The sequence below is a fragment of the Ochotona curzoniae genome, unplaced genomic scaffold (genome assembly GCF_017591425.1).
Source record: "Ochotona curzoniae isolate NIBS_2020 unplaced genomic scaffold, NIBS_Ocur_1.0 scaffold_3208, whole genome shotgun sequence".
Classification (NCBI taxonomy): Eukaryota; Metazoa; Chordata; class Mammalia; order Lagomorpha; family Ochotonidae; genus Ochotona; species Ochotona curzoniae.
The window spans coordinates 7,728,838-7,751,824 of record NW_024467106.1 but is presented as its reverse complement, the minus strand read 5'-3'; the positions used below and the strand labels follow the sequence as shown (position 1 = coordinate 7,751,824).

At 41.4% G+C, this 22,987-nt stretch overlaps 1 protein-coding gene across 5 annotated transcripts in view; it reads right to left on the bottom strand.

Annotated features, from left to right (window-relative positions):
- NR6A1 (nuclear receptor subfamily 6 group A member 1) overlaps positions 1–22,987 on the bottom strand; it is a 178,112-nt gene that overhangs the window by 72,471 nt on the left and 82,654 nt on the right. Inside the window, exon 4 of one of the 5 annotated variants that reach the window (XM_040963020.1) lies at positions 14,191–14,203. The exons of the other annotated variants lie outside the window; for them this stretch is intronic. Coding sequence (XP_040818954.1) covers positions 14,191–14,203 — 13 coding nt within the window. The remainder of the gene's footprint in view (positions 1–14,190; positions 14,204–22,987) is intronic. 5 annotated transcript variants of the gene reach the window in all.

Below are 22,987 nucleotides of genomic sequence, written 5' to 3'. Positions count from 1 at the left end.
GTCGAGGACGGCCCAAAGCTTTGGGAACCTGCACCCGCGTGGGAGACCCGGAAGAGGCTCCTGGCTTCGGATCGGCATAGTACCGGCCATTGGGCTCACTTGGGGAGTGAATCATCGGACGGAAGATCTTCCTCTCTGTCTCTCCTCTCTGTATATTCGCCTTTCCAATACAAAAATAATAAAAATAAATCTTAAAAAAAAAAAAACCTAATGTGATAGTAGTTTTACGTGTCATCTTGGGTGAGACAAGAAATGCCCAGATATTTGCCAAAAAGTATTCTGAGAGTGTTTTCGCATGAGACTATTTGTTACATTAGTGGATTTTTAGCAAAGCAAATTGCTTTTAACTTCATCTAACCAGTTGAAGATCTAGAGAACAAAAAGCTCAGCCTTCCTCACGAATGAAGAAATTCTGTAGTAGACAGCCCTCAGATTTGAACATCAGCTCTTCCGGGGCTTTGGGCTGCAGACTTCCAGATGTAACAGCAGCAATGACATCCCAACGGTCCAACATACTTCACTGTAGATTTTAGATTTATAATTATGGGGAACATTCTTTTTTTAAGACTTATTTTTATTGGAAAGTCAGATATACAGAGACAGAGAGGAAGATCTTCCGTCCGATGATTCACTCCCCAAGTGAGCGCAACAGTCGGAGCTATGTCGATCCAAACGCAGGAGCCCAGAGCCATCTGGGCAAGCCACGCAGGCTGACAAGACGAGAAGCTCCATTCTAACCAAAGTTGGGATGTAAACAGCACACATATTGGCAAACAGAACTGACACCCTACAAAAAAATTTTTAAGGGAAACAATAGAAATACAACAGACCCAGTGAGCTAAATGTCCATGGGGGAAAGCTTCCGTGTAGGTGTGGTAAGAATAACTGTTTGCCTTCTGTTTTTCAGCACTAACAAGACACAAATCCTCTCCAACATGACTACCTCAAGTCCATGTGAGCAGAAAAGACAAGCTTTTGGCCTTCAGTGCCAGCATCCCAAATGGGCACCGGTTTTAGTCCTGGTCAATCCACTTTCCATCCAGCTCCCTACTTGTGGCCTTCAACAGCAGCAGAAAACAGCTTCACTCCTTGCGCCCCTGCACCCATGTAGGAGACCCAAAGGAGGCTTCTGGCTCCTGGCTTTGGATCAGTTCAGCTCCAGCTGTTATAGCCTTCTGGGGAATGGTTGGAGAATACAACACTCCCTCCCTTTCTTTCCTTCTCTTTGTGTAACTCTTTCAAATAAAATAAAAAGCGTTTTCTTTTTAAAAAAAATTTATTTATTTTTATTCTAATGGCAGATATACAGATAAGAAGACAGACACGAAGATCTTCTGTCCATTGATTCACTCTCAAAGCAGCCACAATGGCCAGAGCTGGACTAATCTGAAGCCAGAAGCCTAGAGCCTCTTCCAGGTCTCCCACGTGGGTGTGCAGGGTCCCAAAGCTTTGGGCCGTCCTTGACTGCTTTTCCAGGCCACAAACAGGAAGCTGAATGGGAAGCAGGGCCACTATAGTTAGAACTGCCACCCATTTGGGATTCTGGCGCATTCAAGGCAAGGATGTTAGCCGCTAGGCCACTGCATCAGGCTCAATAAATAAGTATTTTAACCATTACATTTAGAATTCCCCCACGTTTCTGAACTTACCCAACCAGTTCCTCTAATTAGCTTCTTAAACCAGTAGAGGTTACCACAGGGTCAAGAACACGGCTTCTGAGATCAGGGGTCCCTCTCACTGCTCTGCCATTTCACACTTTTGACCCTTGGGCAAGTTACTTAGCTGTCAGTCTCAGTTTTATCATATAAAATGAGGATGTGACCTTTTACCGCTACTGTGAAGTATAAAGTAAATGATCTAACATAAAAGACAAACTGAATTCCTTGGATATAGATAATGCTCAATAAACGCTTGCTATGAATCATTTTAAAACACTGTAAGTATCGGAAGGAGTAAAGTGGAGAGTACTAATACAAAAGGAAAAATAGTGTTTAAAAAAAAAACCCTAACAAACAAAATGCCTACTATTTTAGGTTTTATTTCTCCTGAATTAGAATCAGGTCAAAACTGAAAAATGACTTTAAGATGAAACATTTGGATTTAGTGATCTACGATGGTGATTAAATGACTTTCTGAATCCATGTGCTAAACGGTCTACAAACTGTTTCAAAGCAAAATCTTTTTCTACAGTTTATATTTCTGCAGTGCAACTTTAAAGGAAATGAAACCATTCTGTAATCCCAGAGATTATGTCTAAATATAGAATGATGGGCCAGCTGTCCACACATACATTGTCGGGAGAATGGGGCCAGAATCTTTCTCTGAATCCAACTCTTCCAGCATCTATTCCCATGAAAGAAAGAAAAAAAAAAGTGTCCTAAGTGCAGAAGACATGTGTAAGCCTATAGAATAGAATCAAAACAGAAAAAAATTTAAGGGCCTGGCACAATACCATAGTGGTTAAAGTCCTTGCCTTGCAGGAGCCAGGATCCCACGTGGACGCTGTTTCTAATCCTGGGGGCCCTGCTTCCCATTTAGCTCCCTGTTTGTGGCCTGGGAAAGCAGTTGAGGACGGTCAAAGACTTTGGGACCCTGCACCCACTTGGGAGACCCGGAGGAGCTCCTGGCTCCTGGCTTTGGATTGGTTCAGCTCCAGCCATTGTGGAGCCATACTTTTTGGCAACACTGAGCTGATTTCACTGCTATGTGACACCCAGCTTATGAATCTACCTCCCTTACTAAATAGAAAGTCTTTTCAAGTAAGAAGCTTATCTAATACATGCCCTGCCTCTGGCGCCTGACATGGGACTAGATACTGACCTGGTGGTTATCATTCCAAGTCCTGTTCTTCAGACTGGCCACTGCACATAGGACCCAAGTCTCCTCTGCTGATTGAGATTCTTTCCACTTGGTAGAAAAACATCAAATGAGTTCTAGGAACAGATCACCTACGACTGATCACAACCAGTGCCACTGATCTCAATTCCTTTGTCTTGATTAAAAAATTTTTTTAACATGGCTGAAACAGAACTGCACATTTCATTGTGCTGTGGTTACTTTCACTGCAAAATAACCAGCAAGAACTGCAATGCCTTCAAAGGGAATGTTAACAAATCCACAAGGTAGGGAACAGGTAGAGAACCAGGACACAGCCATGGTCATCTGTAGGCTGACACATAGACGCTTTGTCACAGGATATTAAATCAGAAGCTAAAGGTAGTTCCTGGTTTCTGATCAAACACAGCAGGGCCTCTGGTACTGTCCCTGGTGACATGGAGCCACGTGAAGTCCTCAGTGACATTGTTTTAAACCCCATGATGATGATCCTAAAGTAGAGACGCAAGGTTGCTGTTCAATCAGGCCAAATGCTACAAAGCTCCAACTGCCCCAGACAGAAAAAAGAGGATGCCAACTGCTAAATCCATTCTGACAGCTAGAGGAGGATTACAGCAACGACACACATGCTGATGTCCACATCTGAACAATGGGATTAACTTCTATGTGGATGGCCTATACCTAAGAAAACGTTAGGTATCTAAAAGAAAAAAAATTTTGGCACCTTTTTCCATTACAGGCATACACAACTTGAGGAAATCTGAGATTAGAATAGACCTTGTTAAAAAAAAATCAGATAATTGGGTCCGGAGCAGCAGCCTCGTGGCTAGAGGGATCCTATATGGGTGCTGTTTTGTATCCCAGCTGCTTCACTTCCCATCCAGCTCCCTGTTCGTGGCCTGCAAAGGCAGTGGAGGAGGGCCCAGAGCTTTAGGACCACACAGCGGGAGATCCCAAAGAAGCTCCTCTCTCCTGGCTTCAAATCAACTCAGGTCTGGCCAGTACAACCACTGGGGAGTGAACCAGTAGAAGGGAGATCTCTTTTTTTGCCTCTCCTTTTCTCTGTCATTCCCCCTGTCTGATAAAAATAAATACTTCTTTCAAAAGAGAATCATATCATAGCGTACTTTTTACTTAGAGTAACTTCGCAGTATTTGATAGCTTATTGACTCAGTATTTTGTCTCCTGCTTTGGGTCTTTGGAATGAATTAAGATCATTATTCAGGTCATGTAGTCAAAGTGACTATTCATTACAAACACTACATAATTTTTTCTATCAAATAGTAATAATGAAGAAGGGGTTGTTGTGGTAGTGCACGTTAAGCTGCCGTTTGGGATGCCTGTCTCATCAGAAGGACCCCCTTCCGATCCAGTTTTCTGCTAACAGAGCTGAGAGATAGCAAATGATGGCAATTATTGGGTTCCTGAAAACATGTGGAAGATCCAGATGGAATCCTAAGTTCCTGGCTTTCACCTGACCCATTTTTGGCTATGGCCATTTGGGGAATAAGCTAGTGAAATATTTTTGTATTTCTCCCTCTCTCTCTGCTGCCTCACCTTTCAAATAAAGAAAAAATGATTTTTTTTCCAAATAAAAAGCCAATGCTTTTTTTAAAAATAAGAAAACTCCCATATTCTGCCTTTTCTTATTCACTTTTTTAAAATATTCATTTATCTTACTTGAAAGAATTATAGATAGAAAGATCTTTCGAGAGAGAGATTTCCTATCCACTGGTTCACTCTGAAACTAAGAGCCCAGAGCCTCCTCTTGGTCTCCCATGTGCATGAGGGGGCCCTTGGCCTTGGGCGATCCTCCACTGCTTTCCCAAGTCATAAGCAAGGAGCTGGATCAGAAGTAGAGCAGCCAAGACCAGAACCTGTGCCAATATGGGATTGCCAATGCTGCAGGCCAAAGCATTAGCCAGCTATGCCACTATGCTGATCCCATCCTATCCAGTTTTTAATTTAAGGTTACTTCACTAACTCCCTTGGGTTTTGTTTTTGTACACAAACCCTCATTTAGATTTTTTAAAATTTAGATCTTTTTCTGTTTTAAAAGCAGACTATTTTTCAGAGCAGTTTTAAGTTCACAGAGCAGTTTTAAGTGGGAAGGATAACAGAGATATCCTCTAATAGGCTCCATGTGTGACAACTGAAGACTCCACCATCACTGCGACCCACTGCCTACCATTCATATTAGAGTTCAATACTAGTGTTGTACATTCAGTAGAGTTTGACAAATGCCTCATGTGTATCCGCCACTACAGTGACACAGCATCACACAGTGGAGTTTCACTACCCTAAAAGTTCTGTGCTTTGTCCATTCTATTTATTCCTCACTTCCCATTAACCTTTGGCAGCTACTGATCTTTTTACTGTCACTATAGTTTAATCTTTTCTAGAAAGTCAGATGGTTGTAATAATATAGTATGTAGTCTTTTCAATTGGGCTTCTTTCACTTAGTAATGTACATTTAAGTTTCCTCTAGGTCTCTTCCCGGCATGACAGGTCATTTCTTTTTAGCACTGAATAATGTAAAATTGTCAGGATGCACTACAGGTCAGCCGCGCACTCGAAGGACATTGTGCTTGCTTTCATGCTTCAACAATTACGAATAAAGCTGCTCCAGTCATCTGTGTACAGGCGTTGATGTACATGTAAGTTTCTAATTCATTTAAAGAAAAACCAAGTAATTCAACTGCTGAATCGTAACATAAGGTAAGTGCATGCTTAGCTTTCCAAGAAACTGCCAAACTTCTTGTTCTGTTTAAGAGATTTATCATTTATTTTAAAGTCAGAGTTACAGAGAAAAGAAGAGAGATTCTTTTTTTTTTTTTTTTTTAAGATTTATCTTATTTTTACTGGAAAGGCAGATATACAGAGAGGAGGAGAGACAGAGAGATCTTCCCTCTGATGGTTCACTCCCAAAGTGACCAAAATGGTCAGTGCTGCACTGATCTGAAGTCAGGAACCAGGAACTTCCTCCAGGACTCCCACGTGGGTGCAGGGTCCCAAGGCTTTGGGCCATCCTTGACTGCTTTCCCAGGCCACAAGCAGGGAGCTGGATGGGAAGTGGAGCTGCTGGGATTAAAAACGGCACCCACACGGGATCCTGGTGCATTGAAGGCGAGGAGTTTTAGCTGCCAGGCCACCACACTGGGCCGGGGAGAGAGATTCTTATATCCACTACTTCACTCCCAGGTGATTTCAATGGCCAGAGATGGTTCTGAACAAATTCAGGAGCCAGGTGTCTCTTCTGGATCTTCCAGATGGGTGGCAGGGAATCAAACACTTGGGCCATCTTCTGCTTTTCCCAGGTCGTTTGCACAGAGTTGGATTGGAAGTAGAGTGTATGGGACAGGATTCGGTAGGAACATGGGATGTCAGTGTCACAGGGGTGGCTTTATCCACAACACCACACCACCAGTTCCTACTAAACTGTCTAGTAAGAAAATGATTTATTTATTTTAAAGGTAGTTTATGGAGTCAGGGACTGAGATACAGACAGGGCTGGGGTGGCTGGGGGAGAGAGATCTTCCATCCGCTGCTTTACTCCCCACTGTCGACAGCCAGGTCCTAAGGCAGGCTGGAGCATTACACCACCAGTGCCCAGTTAAGCTGTCTTTCAGAGAGGCTGCACTAAGCCAGCAGTGCATCAAAGTTCCTACTACTCTACTTCCTCCGTTATCTGTGTCCTGAACTGTAACCTTTCTTAACAGGCATGTAGTAGCATCTTGTTGGCATTTTAATTTACATTTTCTTAAAGACAAATACTTACCTGTCATCTGTATTATGCTCTTTTTAAAAAAAATACTTATTTTTATTTGAAAGACAAAAAGAATGAAAGAAAGAGATCTTCCCTCTACCGGTTCACTTACCAAAGGACTAAAGACTGACATCTGGTCTCCCAAACGGAGTCAAGTGCTTGGGCCATCCTTTGCTTCCCTGTGGTGTGCACATTAGCACAAAGTTGGATTGCATGTAGTGGCAGAATTCAATCCCAGACACTCTGGCTGATATGAACTTACAACCCATAGTACCACAATGACAACCTGTGAATTATCTTCTTGGGTGAGCTATCTATTTAAGTTTTCAGGCTATTTATTATTGTTAGTTTAAACAATTCTTTGTGGGGCTGCTCTGTGCTACAAAAGATTAAGCCATCGCCTGCCTATAGTAACATACTTTATGAGTCAATTCAAGTTTCAAGCTATCTTACTTCTAACCCATATTTCTTCTTAAAAAAAAAAAAAACACCTGAAAATATAGTCCAAATCAGATGGAATTCCTGCAGCCTGGCTTCAGCCTGCTTGTGGCCATGTAGGGATTGAACTAACAGGTGGAAGACCTCTCTCTGCCAGTGCCTTTTTTTTTTTTTTAAATAAATAACGATCAGTATTCTTTTTTATTATTATTATTTATTTTTATTATTTTTTTATTGGAAAGCTGGATATACAGAGAGGAGAGACAGAGAGGAAGATCTTCCGTCGGATGGTTCGCTCCCTAAGTGAGCGCAACGGGCCGATGCTATGCCGATCCGAAGCCAGGAGCCTCTTCCGGGTCTCCCACGCGGGTGCAGGGTCCCAAAGCTTTGGGCCGTCTTCGACTGCTTTCCCAGGCCACAGGCAGGGAGCTGGAAGGGAAGCAGGGCTGCCAGGATTAGAACCGGCGCCCATATGGGATCCCGGGCGTGCAAAGCGAGGACCTTTAACCACACCGGGCCACCGCGCTGGGCCCTGCCAGTGCTTTTTGAATCAATGAATGAAAATGCTTTTTTTTTTTTAAAAAAAGATTCGTTTATATTTTAGGTAACAGTCATTTTTTTTTCAAATATGTTTTCTGTAAATAGGTTCTCACCGTCTTTGCCTTACTTTTTCAATCTTTTGACAGTATGTTTTGAAATTTTTTAAAAAACTCTTTTTGTTTTGTTTTGTTTTGTTTTGATGTGAGAGGCAGGGACACAGACAGGAGTTGGCAACTCAATCTAGGTCTTCCATGTGAGACAGGGATCCAACGACTTGAAATACCACCTCCTGCAACACCGGGTATGTATCCGGGAGAGGCAGCAATCAGCACAGGCAGGACACAGACCAAGCACTTCAACGGGAGGCATGGCAGTCCGACTGGCATAAGTCCCAAAGTTTTTAATTTTAATGAAGTCCATCTTTCTCTTTTCATAGATCATGCTTTTTACACTGTATCTAAAATGCCCTATCACTAAAACTAAGGGATCTAGGCTTTCTCCTGCTGTTTTCTAAGTTTTTCTCATTTTTCACTTAAGTCTGGTATCTATTTTGAGTTAATTTTTCTTGAAATTTTATAAGTTTGTGTTTTGGGGACATTGTGGAGGGAGAATAGGGACATGCAGTTGTTACAGCACCATCTGATGAAAAGACCATCTTTCCTCCATCATACTATCTTTGCTTTTTCAAAATTAGTTCGTTATATTTACAAAGATGCTTTTTTTCCCCCCCGGACTATTCTGTTCCATGATCTAACTACAGTTTTGCCAATAGCATATTGTCTTCACAACCATACCTCAAAATCTATCATCACATTTTTTAAATCCAGAACTCAAAAGGATGCTCCAAATGAAATTAATTAATTACCTTGCTGCCTCAGAATTACAAAGAGACGGTAAAACTGGGTCACTGTCCTTGAGATCATGAAATAGACAAACTGCAGTGCAGTATGAGACAATGAAGTATAGACAAAGTTCTAGTGTACACGCACAGGAGCTGTTTCGGGATCTGGTTGAAATTCACTCTTAGAATCTGGGTTCAGTTTTGAAGACAGAGGTTCTCCAAAGGAAAAGAGAAGTGCAGGCCAGGCAGTAGCAAGCAAGAAGACAGGAAAGCACAAAACACGCTTCCCCTCACCCCCTCTGTAATACCTAACATCAAGAGCCAAAGGCAATGAACTCGTCTGAGGTAGGCTTTACTGGGGAAGGTCTTCCTACAGGGGAGAATAATACATGAGGGTATTCCGGAAAAACAGAATTTAAACATGAATTTGTTAATGCAAAACAGTTTGAAGCCCATACATGGCTTTTTCATAATACTCACTTCTAAGAGTTTTTGTTAAGACTCTTTACATGCACATTTCCTAAAACTTTTTGTGCCAAAACTACTTGTGATTCCATTTTTATGAACTTTCGGAAGTACCTTTGACTTACTGCAGTTCGCATTTAAAAAACACCTATTATGAACTAGCAAGGCATTCACTTAAACTGCACTTAAGATTCAGAACTCTGCCACATGCACATTTATCTCATCATTGTACACACAAGAAAAACGCAAGAGATGCTAGTAACACATTCTCAAATGGGATCTGTTTGGTACTAAAGACGACAACAGCCTTCCTCAAAAAGGATTCCAACTTTAGCTCTCCAGTTTCAAACAACCCAGGGCTCTCTCTACCACACCACAGGCCGTGATTTGTGTCTCACAACGACCTCAGCCTAGCCAACGGCAAGGTAAGTGGCATGACTGAGACAGCTCTTCTACTTCTTAAGACTCCAGAACACAGATACTACGACAGCTTAGGGAAATTATTTTCCCGCGGCCTCTGCCTGAAGATTTTCTGCAGACATTAATAGAGTATTTGACATCACTGCCTACTTCAGGAGACAGGAGAAGATACCTCTAAACTTGACCCCTGGCTCTGCAGCTCATGAACTGCTTGAATTTTGTCAATTTCTAACCTAAGTCACAAGCTCATCATATCTAAAATAGAATAAATAGTAAGTGCTATTTTGTGTGATGGCTTTCATAAAGCTAAAACAGAAAAACCAAACATTATGAAGGAAGAGTAGAGGGTATGGTAGGCACTCAAAGGTCTCTCTGTTTGTACAGATTTATTTATTTTTATCTCATAGATTAAATCACTTCATAAGCTTTCAATATGTACCACATACTGCATTGGTGAACACACACACACAAAAGATGTATACAAACAGATGTGTGCTCAAATTTTAGCTGCAAGAGAGAGAAAACAGATCTATGCAACTCTCTCGACCCTCTCACTCCCCATGACAACGCTCAGAGTTTGTGTGTTAAGGCACCAGAACCAACACTGCACCCTGCCGTTGACCTGTCACCCTGCCTGTGCTCTGAGACTCCTTCGAGCACAGACCAACGTAGACAAGCACTGAAGTGAGCCGAGGTCGTTCATAACAGCAACAATAGCTTCAACTTTCTAGGAATACTCTCTTTGATGACCAATAAGAATGAATGCTCTCGAAATTCAAATATTCAGCAGTAAAAATTAACTCTACATTAAAAAGCCATGGAATGTCATCACACATTTACTAAAACACATTTTATGCATTAAACTAAAAGTGAACCCTAACATTTAAAGATAAAAAGATATGGATACATTCAAAACGGGTGGAAACAATAAAGCAAGGGATGCTTTGGAGGAATTAAAAGCATTTTGTTATCTTTTTTACTTAAAATTTTTTTTTATATTATTACAAAGTCAGATATACAGAGAGGAGAAGAGACAGAGAGGAAGATCTCCTGTCCAATGATTCACTCCTCAAGTGAGTGCAATGGCTAGTGCTGCGCCGATCTGAAGCCGGGAACCAGGAACCTCTTCTGGGTCTCCCACGCGGGTGCAGCGCCCCAAAGCTCTGGGCCACCCTCGATTGCTCTCCCAGGCAACAAGCAGGGAGCTGGAAGGGAAGTAGAGCTGCTGGGATTAGAAACGGTGGCCATGTGGGATTCCAGCACGTTCAAGACAAGGACTTCAGCTGCTAGGCCACAGCGCCAGGCCCAATATTTTGTTATCTTAAGGTGGACTTCAACTGGTTGTAAATATATATTGCAATCTTTAGGGCAATCACCTAAGAGACTGAAAACACAGTAACTATCAAGAAAGAAGAAAAAACGGAAGCATAGAAATGCTCCATTAAACCACAAAACGAGGGGTTCACACTGTGGCACAGTAGGTAGAGCTGCCAGCTGCAACACCAGCACCCTACAGGTGCACTGCTGTGTGTTCTGACGCCTCCCCATTCAACCCAGCTCCCTGCCATGGCCTGGTGTAGGAGGACATTGTGAGCCCGGAAGGTCAGCGAGCACAGGTTTGCAGTTCATTGGACAGTATTTGCATGACAACAACCAAATGGCTACCTTTGGCATAAACAGCATGTGAATAAGAACACCTGGTGGAGTATACAAAACAAAAGGAATTCCAATCAAGAGAGGGAAACAGTACGGACTCCCAGTGTATAAAGTCTGATGCCCCTAATAAACTTCGGCTTTGACCATCAGTCAGGGGCCACGCGTGTTATTATCGGCTCCGTGCACCAAGTTCATCGCTGCGGGACAGCAACAAGGAAAAGCAGGAGAGGATGGTCCGAAAGCCTGGGCCCTCTCCCTCACATGGGAGATCTGCAGGAAGCTTCTGGCTTCAGCTTCGGCTGGTTCTGGCTACTGTGGCTATCTTGGGAGTGAACTAGAGATGAAGATCTCTCTGTCTCTCCCTCCTTCTGTGAATTCTGACTTTCAAACAATTAAACACATCTTTTTTGAGGGGTAGGGGAAATGTGCCCATGCATAGCCTGGGAGACAGCAGTGAAGGTTCAGTTACTTGACTTCCGGACACCCATGGGGGAGTTTCTGGCTTTGGTCTTGAACTAGTTGCTGTGGCTAGACACTCTGTCTCCCTCCTTTTTCTTCCTCATCCTATCTCTTTCCTTCTTCCCATGATATTTGTCCCATCAAGTATAGTAAAAATAAGAATAAAAAGAAATAAACTTGAAAAAGGCAAAACAATTAGGAAAAAAGAACCAAAAATAAAACAAAAAAACAAACATAAAAATATACTAGATATTAATCCAACAGTATCAATACTCACTTTGAATGGAAATGGTCTAAATGCACCGATGAAAGAAATGGTGGGAGAGGATCAAGGAACACAATAAATCTACTTTCAATACAAATACACACACTAATGCACAGGAATGGATAAATATATGCCATGATAACACTTATTAAAAGCAGCTATAGTAATTTGAGATGTAGCATAGTTCACAGCAAGAAAGTTATCAGGGGCAGGCCCAGTGTGATAGCGTAATGGTTAAAGTCCTCTCCTTCAATGCGCCAGGATCCCGTGTGGGTGCCGTTTTTAATCCTGGCAGCTCCACTTCCCATCCAGCTCCCTGCTTGTGGCCTGGGAAAGCAGTTGAGGACGGCCCAAAGCTTTGGGAACCTGCCCCCATGTGGGAGACCAGGAAGAGATTCCTGGCTTCAGATTGGCTCAGCTCCAGCTGTTGTGGCCACATGGGGACGGAAGATCTTCCTCTCTGTCTCTCCTCCTCTCCGTGAATCTAACTTTCCAATAAAAATAAAATATATCTTTAAAAAAAAGTTATCAGGGATAAAGAGGGGGCAGTGTATAAGAAGAAAGGGTTTAAGAGATCTAGAAATACGTGTTGCAATTGCATTGAAGGTAAGGGCATCAAAATACATCATGGCTTAGTACGTTAGGCCTCCTCCTGCAGAGCTGACATCCCTTAGGAGTTCCTGGTCAAGTCCAAACTGCTCTACTTCCCCATCTAGCTGCCTGTCTGGGAAAGCAGTGGAAGATGGCCCAAGTTCTTGGGCCTCTGCATCAATGAGGGAAAGAAGCGCCAGTACGGCCATTGTGGTCACATGGGGAATAAACCAACATATGGAATATTTGACTCTCCTCTCTCTGCCAAACTGCCTTTCAATAAATAAATCTTATAAAAAGTTACATAAAGCAAAAAGTGGCAAAAGCTATCCTCTAGCCCCGTAAAATAAACCTTAACATTTAAAATAACAAAAATCATGCAATATCTGCTTTCAGATGATATAGAATTAAACTCAAAAATAGAGAAGTGAAACTATACCATACCAAGTTAAAAAAAATTCCAGTAACACTTGATGAGTCTGAGCCATTTAAGTCCATTTTAAATTAAATGAAAATGAAACCAAAATTTATGGGTGGTAGTGAAAGCCGTCTTAGAGGAAATTTTATAGCATTGCATGTATATTTTAGAGACTATCTGAAATCAGTAAGGTAAATTTCCACTTTAAGAAACTAGAAAAACAAAGCAAATTCAACTTAAGAAGAACATGAACAAAAATTAACATAATTTAAATACAGAAAATCAATGGAAAAAAAAACACCTATTTTGGGGTATAAAAGATAAATAAAATATATATGTCTCTGGGCAAGGATAACCAAAAAAGAAAGAAAAGAAAAAGTGAGAAAGAGACAGAGAGAGAAAGAGCAAGACAATTATTACACATATCAGAAACGACAGAAGGTTTTCCCCAGGCCCATTAGCAGGAAGCTGGATGGACTAGCCCCAGTCTCACCTACTATCTGGCTAATATTACCCCCTGCACAATCAGGATAATGCTTTTCCCCTCACACAATTGTGAGAATTAATATTTATGTCAAATGTGAATAGCACAGTGCATGGCTCACAGTAAAAAAAAAAAAAAAAAGAAGAAGAAGAAGAAGAAATTCTTTTTCCTTCTCTTTGATATAGCCATAGGTGAACAGTGTATGAGTTCATCCTTCCACAAAATTCACTCAATCAATGCCATGACTAGGCCAGAATTGCCAGAGCTGATCCAGATCTTAAATAACATATTTTCTTACACTCACATACTGGCTCCAAGTCACATGTTAACAGGTCACCTTTGAGAGCCCGTACTCTCATTCAGAAGTGGTCTTATATCAGTTTAGTTCAGCACGAGGCTGAGTAATAAGATGTAAGTACTTTGGGAATCAGTGGGTTTTCAGTATAACTAATGAATACTGTCAATTGTATTCTGTCCCATTACATGGACAGTGATTCCAGTGGCTAACACTGAGAAATACTGAGGCAACAACGACCAAAGAAAGAATATTTCTGCACCATCCTATGACCTAACTTTGAGTATCGTTACTCAAAGTCACCTGTGCTTTTCCTTTTCAGGCTAATTAAAGGTTAGTACTACTAGAGAAGTTAGTTAATTTGTAGAACAAACAGGAGCTTTGAACTGCGCTCTAGCTCAAATCTCAATCCTGCTACTTCCACTACTCAAGTCAGAATAGTTAAATATAATCTTAATGATGAAGTGAGAACACTGTCAGCTTTGGCTTCCCAGCAATATGCCTTTAAATACATCATAACGTTAGCCAACTTTTTTGCTAAAGAGACACCCTTCTGCTTTAAAACTGAATTTTATCCTAAATTAAGACAGAAAGAGGTTGTAAAACTATTCAGACCACAGTGATGTATGAAGATTTTGGAGGAAGTTTTGACTGGACAAGCCCTTTCTGATGTGGAAAGGGCAATGTGCTAAAAGAATGATCCCTCCGTTGGAACACTAGGAACTGGCCCCTAACATGAAACTTTAGGCAAGGTTCCCAGCTTGCAAAGACACCAGTGAGACCAGGAATCCAAAGAAAGAAGCTGCACAGAAGGACTTCCTTGAACTGCAAACAAACCACTTTCCCTGCCCAGAATCTTCCAGTGTCCTAACACTTGGCAGTTATTGGGCCTCAACACACTGCTGAGGTACCAAGCCCTCTTTCATCTTTTGGTTCCAGAGCCTCACCCCACCTTTCCAACATTGCCTCCCACTTGCATGTACTCAGTCACACTATTCTTTCTACTCCTCAAACCCACCTCTCAATCCAACCCTGGAGTTCTAACCAAGTCACTCTATGCCAAAATTTTCCTTGTTAACATTTAACTCTACTTTTACGTATTTCAATTCCTCAGAGACATTACCGAATTTTTTTTTAAAGATTTATTTTTTATTATTTTTTCATTGGAAAGGCAGATATACACAGAGGAGAGACAGAGAGGAAGATCTTCCGTCCGATGATTCACTCCCCAGGCAGCCGCAATGGCTGAAGCTGAGCCAATCCGAAGCCAGGAACCTCTTCTGGGTCTCCCACGCAGGTGCAGGGTCCCAAAGCCTTGGGCCATCCTCGACTGCTTTCCCAGGCCACAGGCAGGGAGCTGGAAGGGAAGCGGGGCTGCCGGGATAGAACCGGCACCCATATGGGATCCTGGGCATGCAAGGCGAGGACCTTAACCACTTGCGCCACCGCGCCGGGCCCATACTGAATATTTCTTTAAGTGAAGGAGTCCCCCACCCCATTCCACTGCATTCTATCTTCTGCATCATCATTACTGTTTTATTTCTTTACAGCAGACTTTCTATACAGTGCTATGGCAGTTCACTTCTGATTTTCCAGACACAGAAGCTTTGTAAGAACAGATTGTTTGCTTCTTAATGCCTCCAGTGATTCTGATTGCACGTGCGCATGTATTTTAAACATTCGCATAAATACACAAACACACAGAGGAGACTTCAAAAGGTTTCTGGAAATGGAATTAAAAGATAAGTTAATTCTGCTCCCCCTCCTAATCCCCCTTGAAATTCAATTTTATGCAGTAGGCATGTTGGTGCAAAAGGTGAGACTTGACTCAGAAGGCCAGCTTCCTGCATTTGAATCAGTTCAAGTCTCAGCTGCTCCACTTCCATTCAGCTCCCTGATAACATGCCTAGGAAAGCAGAGGAGGGTCCAAATATGCAGGCCCAGGGAGACCTGGACAGAGTTCCTGGATCCTGACTTTAGCTTGGCCTGAGACCAGTCACTCCAGCCATCTGGGGAGTGAACCAGAGGATGGACGTTATCTCCATCTCTCTCTCTCTGTAACTGCTTTCCAAATGATAAAAAAGAAATTCACACATAATTTTTTAACACAACATGTATATTTTTTACATACTTCAGAGTAACATGAAGGAAGGCTATGAACATAATTTACAAGTAGCTGTTCAGTTAGACTCTATAAAAGGTTCAAGTTGAGCCAATGTTGTGGTACAAGGGGACAAGGCACCACTTGTGATGCCAACTTGCCACAAGGAGTGCTGGTTTGAGTTTTGACTGTTTCATTTTTGTTCCAGGTCCCTGTGAATATCCTGGAAAGGCCGTGCAGATGATGTGGGAGGCCTAGATGGAGTTGGTTTTGGCTTGTTCCAGCCCTAGCTGTTGCAGTCAGTTGGGGAAATGACCAACACAAAGACACCTCTCTCTCTTCTTCTCAGTGTGATTCTCTGACAGTCTGTCTTTCAAGTAAATATACCTTTCAAAATTGAAAAAATACCCAAGTTATTACTGCACATGACTTTCCTCTTACATCATGAAAGAAAGAATATTTGGTTTAGAACTAATACTGGGGCTAAATCTCATATTATAAGCCTGCTGATCATCTCACGAAATCTATCTCTTTCATAAAGGCTCTGGAACCAAAAGATGGAAGAGGGATTGGTACTACAGCAGTGTGCTGAGACACTGCCTGGAATGTAGTCACCCAGTATGGGAGACAACTCAAGTCCTGGCTGCTCCACTTCCAATCCAGCTCTGCTAATGCACCTGGGAAAACAGCTCTGTAATAGGCCTTCTAAAAAAGACAAGGTCCAACTCAAGAGAATCTGGCCCAAGTTCCTGCCCAGCAAGAATTCCCAGTCTAAGAGGAAAGATAAACTCATAAACAATAAGCATAACAGTATTACTAGGAATATTGTATATATTATGCCTCATTAGAAAAATAGCAAGATTTTAATATTAGTTATTAATTTCAAGAGTTTAAAGGCACATCAAAACCCCAAACAAAGAATAATCCTTTCTAACTTATAAAATGCAAAGAGCTCCTGGGATGGGTCAGAGTAGCTTCTGTAAAGAAGCCCTCACAAGATTTAAAAAATTGTCAAGAGTATCTATATTAGGCAAAAAGTCAAAGTAACTCATGTCTACTGATAAATAAATCGATACACAAAACAAGAGTACAAAGGAATGTTAGGTAGCCCTAAAAAATAAGGAAAAGATGGATACTGGCACAGCAGTTAAAATGCCCATATTTGAGTGCCCAGGTTGAGTACCACTTCCCCTCCCAATTTCAGCTTCCTGCTAATGCTCACCGTAGGAGTAAGAGTCCCTGCTATCCATCTAGGAAACCTTCATTGCCCAACTTCTGGTTTTAGCCTGACACAGCTCCAACTACTGAGGGCGTCTGGGCAGTAAACTAATGAATGGGAAACACATGTCTGTCTGTCTCTCTTTCTGTGACCTTTAAATAAAATAAGTAATTTTTGGAAGGCAATAGAAATCTGACATGCTGTAACATAGATAATGGATAAACCTAAAGAACTTTAACCTAAGTTAAAGGTTATTCTGTGATTCCCTTAAATGAGATATGAGCAGTCCAGTTCACAGTGACACATAATGATATGGGGAGCGTGGAAAGAGAAGTTAGTGTTTAATAAGTACAGAGTTTTGTTTCGTGAAATGAGAGGAGTTCTGCGGGTGGGGGGTGTGGATGGTTGCACAACAATGTACATGTATTTTTGTTAAAGAATCACACACATAAAAATGGTCAAAATGGGCCAGCATTGTGGTGTAGCATGTGAAAGAGACTAGAGTCTGGGCTATTCTGCTTCCAATCTAGCTCCCTGTTGATACCTCTGAGAAAGCAGATGGCTCAGGTGTTTGGTCCTATGCACTCATGTGAAAAGACCCAGAAGTTGTTCCTGGTTTCTAGCTTCCACCTGATCTGCCCAGCCCAGCACAGCCCTGCCCTGGGCTGTTGAAGTCATTTGGTAGTGCACCAGGAGACAGAAGACTTCTCTGTCTCTCCTACTCTGTTCTTCAAATAAAAAATCTTTACAACAAAAAGTGGTCAAGATGGCAAGATGTTGTTACATGTATTTTATCACATCTTCTAAAAAATTTCCTCTGGCTTGCATCTTTTCTAATTTTGAGCATCCTTATATCTGATAGCATATCAACCCAACTTTTCCCAGATCACGATTTGATAATAATTCTGGGTTAATATTGATCCAGAGCATGTTGCACTACCAATACCCTAAAAAATCAAATATAATCCCAAAATTTACAGCAAAGTAGACACACGTTGTTGAATATGGAATTATTTCAGTCAAATGTGAGACTGTAGAAAATAAACCCAAGTATTTCTAGGTCTAAATTACAGTTTAGGACTATATAAGCTAATTCCTGAGGAGACAAGAAACTACATGGGGGAAAATGACTAAGGAAAGTAGGTTTCGGGCCTGGTGGCATGGTCTAGCGGCCAAAGTCCTCGCCTTGAATGCCCCGGGATCCCATATGGGCGCCAGTTCTAATCCAGGCAGCTCTATTTCCCATCCAGCTCCCTGCTTGTAGCCTGGGAGAGCAGTAGAGGATGACCCAAGGCTTTGGGACCCTGCACCCATGTGGGAGACCCGGAAGAAGTTCCTGGATCCTGGCTTCAGACTGGCATAGCATCAGCCATTGTGGTCACTTGGGGAGTGAATCAACACATGGAAAATCTTCCTCTCTGTCTGTCCTCCTCTCTGTAGATCCGCCTTTCTAATAAAAAAAATAATAATAAAAACAAATCTTTAAAAAAAAAAAAGAAGAAGAAAAGAAAGTAGGTTTCATATGGTAGAGTCGAGGTCTCCTAATGCACCTTTATTGATTCAAATTTGAAGACAGGGTCAAGTGCATTAAACAAACCAAGCAACTGTCATGTACTAACCAAAACCGTCACACTGACACTCTTGTATAATGACCTGGCTTTCCAGTAGTCCAGAAAGATGGGAATGAATTCCAAGGACTCTAATTCAGACAGACTAAAGACAGCAAAATGCGAGCATCTTGTATGCTGGGGCGAGCCTACAGCTCAGGAGGCTCTGTGCTTCTGGAGCTTACCCCCGGCAGGCCTCTAGAAACACTACGATGAGAGTGACAGCTTTAGAAAAGGGTAGGAAAAGATAAAGCTTCTTCCTAGAATGTTCAAGGACTTCGGAATCCAAAACTCTTTAGTTCTCTGTTGTCTATCCATCCAATTTCTACTAACAATAATTTATATCATCTAGAAGTTTCAAAGTCAATTGCCATTTTAAGTATGACCCTATTCAACCCATAACACCAGGACCAGGGAGTGTTTTGGATATAAAACCTGGATAGAATACAATAAATTTTAAAATCAACTAAGTGATTTAAGTTAGAGCCAAGTTCATCAACATTAGGATGACCTATGATTGAGGAAAAGCTGCCAGTCTTCTTGCATTTCACAAGGACTGGCATTTCTTTTGACCCAAGTCCACAGGTGTGCACAACCTTTGCGTGTAATGCCATCAAACAAAAGCAACACCTTCAAAGTCTCTCTCAGTGACTAGAGGCAGCCAGACACTCAAACTGCCAGCCCTGAATTACAGCCTCTGAATGGTGAGGGCTTCACATTTCACCGATCAGGGCACAGCCCAATCAGAAGACAAACCCCTGCACTGCCAGGGATCAGCAAATCCGCTTTCTTCCAGTGTGCACATGACTGAATGTGCTTCTGTCCATCATCTGGGTCATATATAGTTCAATGCGAGCTGAGCAGACAGGGCTGCAAGGAAATCTGGCGCGGTTCAATACCTCGTCTAGCTTGGGTTCCAGTATCTCTCTCTTTTTTTTTTTTTCCTTTAACTCACAAACTCATTTCTCTACTGGGACAGGATGCTGTGCTGGCTGAAGTTCCATTTCTGCAGCAAGAATCCTATCTGGAAGCACAGAAGTTGTCCTCTAGCCACAGCAGCTCGAACTTTTTTGACTGTTGTTGCTGCTTTCTCCCATCACCCCCATCCCCTTTTGACAAAGATCCAACTGTAAAAAGTCTTACGTAACAGTTCAGGACTACTTCGGTTCTTTTACTGGGTAAGCACTTTCAATTTTTTTTTTAAACTAAAAACCATTTTAAAATTTAATCTGTTGAGAGGCTTGACTAAAATCTTTTAAGTGATCTGTGTAGTGAAATACTGTCAGTGGATTTTTTTAGTCTCATTTCTGCACGTGCTCCTTTGTTCTCAGAACAGAAGCTTTTTATACACACCCCACAGCGCAGCTGGAGAAGAGTTATGAAGTCAGTTATTATAAGGAACACAAAGGTTGCTTTGCATTCTTTGACTTCAGATAATTAAATGTGTATTTGTCTTCTTAAAACAGAGCATTTAAAGAAGGAAAAAAAAATCACAAAAGAATAAACTACTGGAGAATTTAGCAAAGTTTGAAGTTTTTACCACCTTTTTTTATCTGTAGTTTTGTGTGGCTAAACACTTGTGCTGCCTGGGGCGGTGGGGGTAGAGTCAAGCATAGACGGAAAGGAACTAAGCCAGACATGGACAAAGGCATGAGCCAAAACCAGACAGTCCTGGCTATTCGATAGGCCAGCAGTGGGTGAGACAGGTCAGCCAGCTGCAGGGGAGGGAGGAGGGGGAGAGGGGCATGGATGTGTGAGGTGCTCATGCGTGCGATCGTGACTAGATTCTGAAACTGCCAGCCATTTTCCTAGCTACGCTTTGTGCGATCTGAAGGAATGCATCTGCTCTGAAGCAGTGGTGCCAGAGCCCAGTGCACAGAGCAGTAGGATAAATACCACAACATAGCAAATCAGAAAATTCTGGGACCTGGGCTGGGTAAGAGAGAATGTAGAGGGTGTGGAAATTTTTTAGTGATCTGGAATGTGTTGAGTGACAGGAAGTGCCCCCAAGGGCCCTCCCCAACCAACTCGTCTCAGTCGCGCCTGCTTTTGTCTAACTCTTGTAATCTACACACGACTGCTTACAAAGCTGTCTGAGTTTAAGACAAAAAAAACCTAAAAAGTCCAAGTTTCACAGTACCTATGATATGCAAGGAATGTAAAAGTATAGCCCTTCAAGCCATGGATCTTGTTTTGCACTTATATAGCAGAAAGAAAAAACATGATTGTCCATAAATGAGAATTATAAATTATAGTCCAGGTTCTACATCTCATTCTTAAAAAGGAGATCTTGATTCTTCTATACTTACAAATGCTTAGCTTGGCTCCTAACGTGAATATTTGTTTGGTTTGGTTAATATATTAAGTTTTGTTTCTATTTTCTCTTTATAAATATGTACTTTGTGAGAAAAAGCACAAAGCAGTAAGTAGACTATAACTCTCCTCCTAAAAAAATTTTTTTTCCTTTTACTGGTTGGAAAGTATTTTACAGATTTAATGACTTGGAAACAGCAGCTTTCTCGTACTTTTGCATATATGCTATAAAGGTAATGCCACGTTACAATAATTGCAAGGTAGAAACTTAGGAGAGAAAATAACAGTGTTCAAAGTGAAAAATAACTAGCATTTTCCCAAACTTTCATGTGATCAACAGAAACACTACAACTTGAGAGAGAAGGAGCCAAATAATGACACAGCTAGCCGTGCTTAGTGGGTATGGAATGAGAAATTAAAAGGGGATAAAATGATAACTTGGGAATGTTTCTGCCTCTTATCACAAAGGATGGTAGTGGGCAGCCCAGGAGTTCAGCTTTCGTAGCGTGGTTCTGAGCAGACGTTATTCACATGACGGTTCGAAAAGTCCATTCATATATCTCACTACCTGGATTTGAATAGAAACCAGACAGCAATTCTTTAGTTCCAGCCACCATTCGCCCCACTGGACAATAGTGATTTGTTAGCACAGAGTCACAGGCTGTGGGACACAAAGCTCGGAGCTGCAGAAAGATGGGGGATTCCGAGAACAGGAAATTACAGGCTCGGGGCACTCCTGGCAGCTCTGAGAACACACACACAAAAAGAAGAAGAAAAAAGGGGAAAAAAGGCAACACAGAAATGCAATGTTTAGGAGCTACTTCTAGCTTTTTTAACCACCTTCAATGTCATAAAAGCTCTATTGTTGGAGTACATAAAGTCACGAGTCCCATGTGCTCTTTTCTCACTACAGGGAACTTCATTGAATGCCTGGCACGGCCAGAAATATCAAAGGAATCTATAGTTGATTAGTTGCATGCTTTGGTAAAAAGGAGAGCAACATTTTATAAATAAAATGTCAGAAAAAAAAATATGAGTAACAAAAGTGCCAAATAAAAAAAAATGCTTATCTTTTAAAGTTATTTTATACTACCAGATAATCAAAATAAAAGCAAATACACCAATAACCCTAGAGATACTCATTTTCCTACAAAACAGGATATAAAATACATTCTTTAATTCTACCTCAAGTTTCTTTTGAAGACATATACCACTTTTAAAACTTGTGTTATATAGAAGAGCTCTGAGTTCTGGGCTGTGTGCTCTAAAACTAAGATTTAAATTCAAAGTTTTAGAACTTATTTTGGAATATTAAAGTAGGAAACTAGTTTTGCTGTTGTCATTGTTGTTGTTGTTGTTGTTGGTGGTGGTGGTTACCATGTTTTTCTAGCTGTGTAGCTAAATCATGAAAGTGCTTCAACTTTTTTCTTTTAAAAATTAATAACTAAAATTAATAAATACTCTAAATGAAGGAGAAGAAAGAATTCTCAAATGTCAATTAATGAGCATGGAAAACAGTTCTTGGGTTCTTGTCTAGGCCGACACACCGCAGCCTAAACACCAACAGGCCTGACTGGTGTTCACTCCATCAGGAAGTGGTGACGCTATTCAAGGAATCTACAAATGCTTCTGCTCTTCTATCCAGTCACAAATGATATTATATCTTAAAGATATATCAAACTAAATCATAAATTATTTTAAAACTGTGCTATCTACTACAGCAGTCATTATCCATGTGTAGCTACTTCAATTTAAATTCATCAAAATTAAATGTAAGGGTGTTTGGTTTTACAGCCACACTAGTCATGGTTCACACACTCATGACCTCATACAAGTAGCAGCTATCACTGGACAGTCCACAGACATGCAACACTTCCATCAGGGGAGGAAGTACCACTAGTCAATGCTGACTTAGCTAATGCTCACTTTCGCATGCTTATTCTCAGTTGCACATCTAGTCAAACAAGAATCTAGGGAAGGAGGTCCAGGTCCACTGTACCCCTCTCTTTGGTCTGTGATGAAGAGGTTTGAAAGCGTATAAAGACAGTAGTAGTGCCCAACAGACAAAGGCCAAAGCAAACACAATCTTCCAACAGGGAACTAATTCATTGTCAAAAGTCCCTCAACATGCAAAGCCAACTAGCTCGGTATTACTTTTCATAGTATCACTGTTATGGATACTAGGGACTATAACAAAGGGGGGGGGGTTCTGCCACTTTACTACAGAGCCTTAGAGTTTGTTTCAAACTCTTCATCCATAACAAATATCAATGT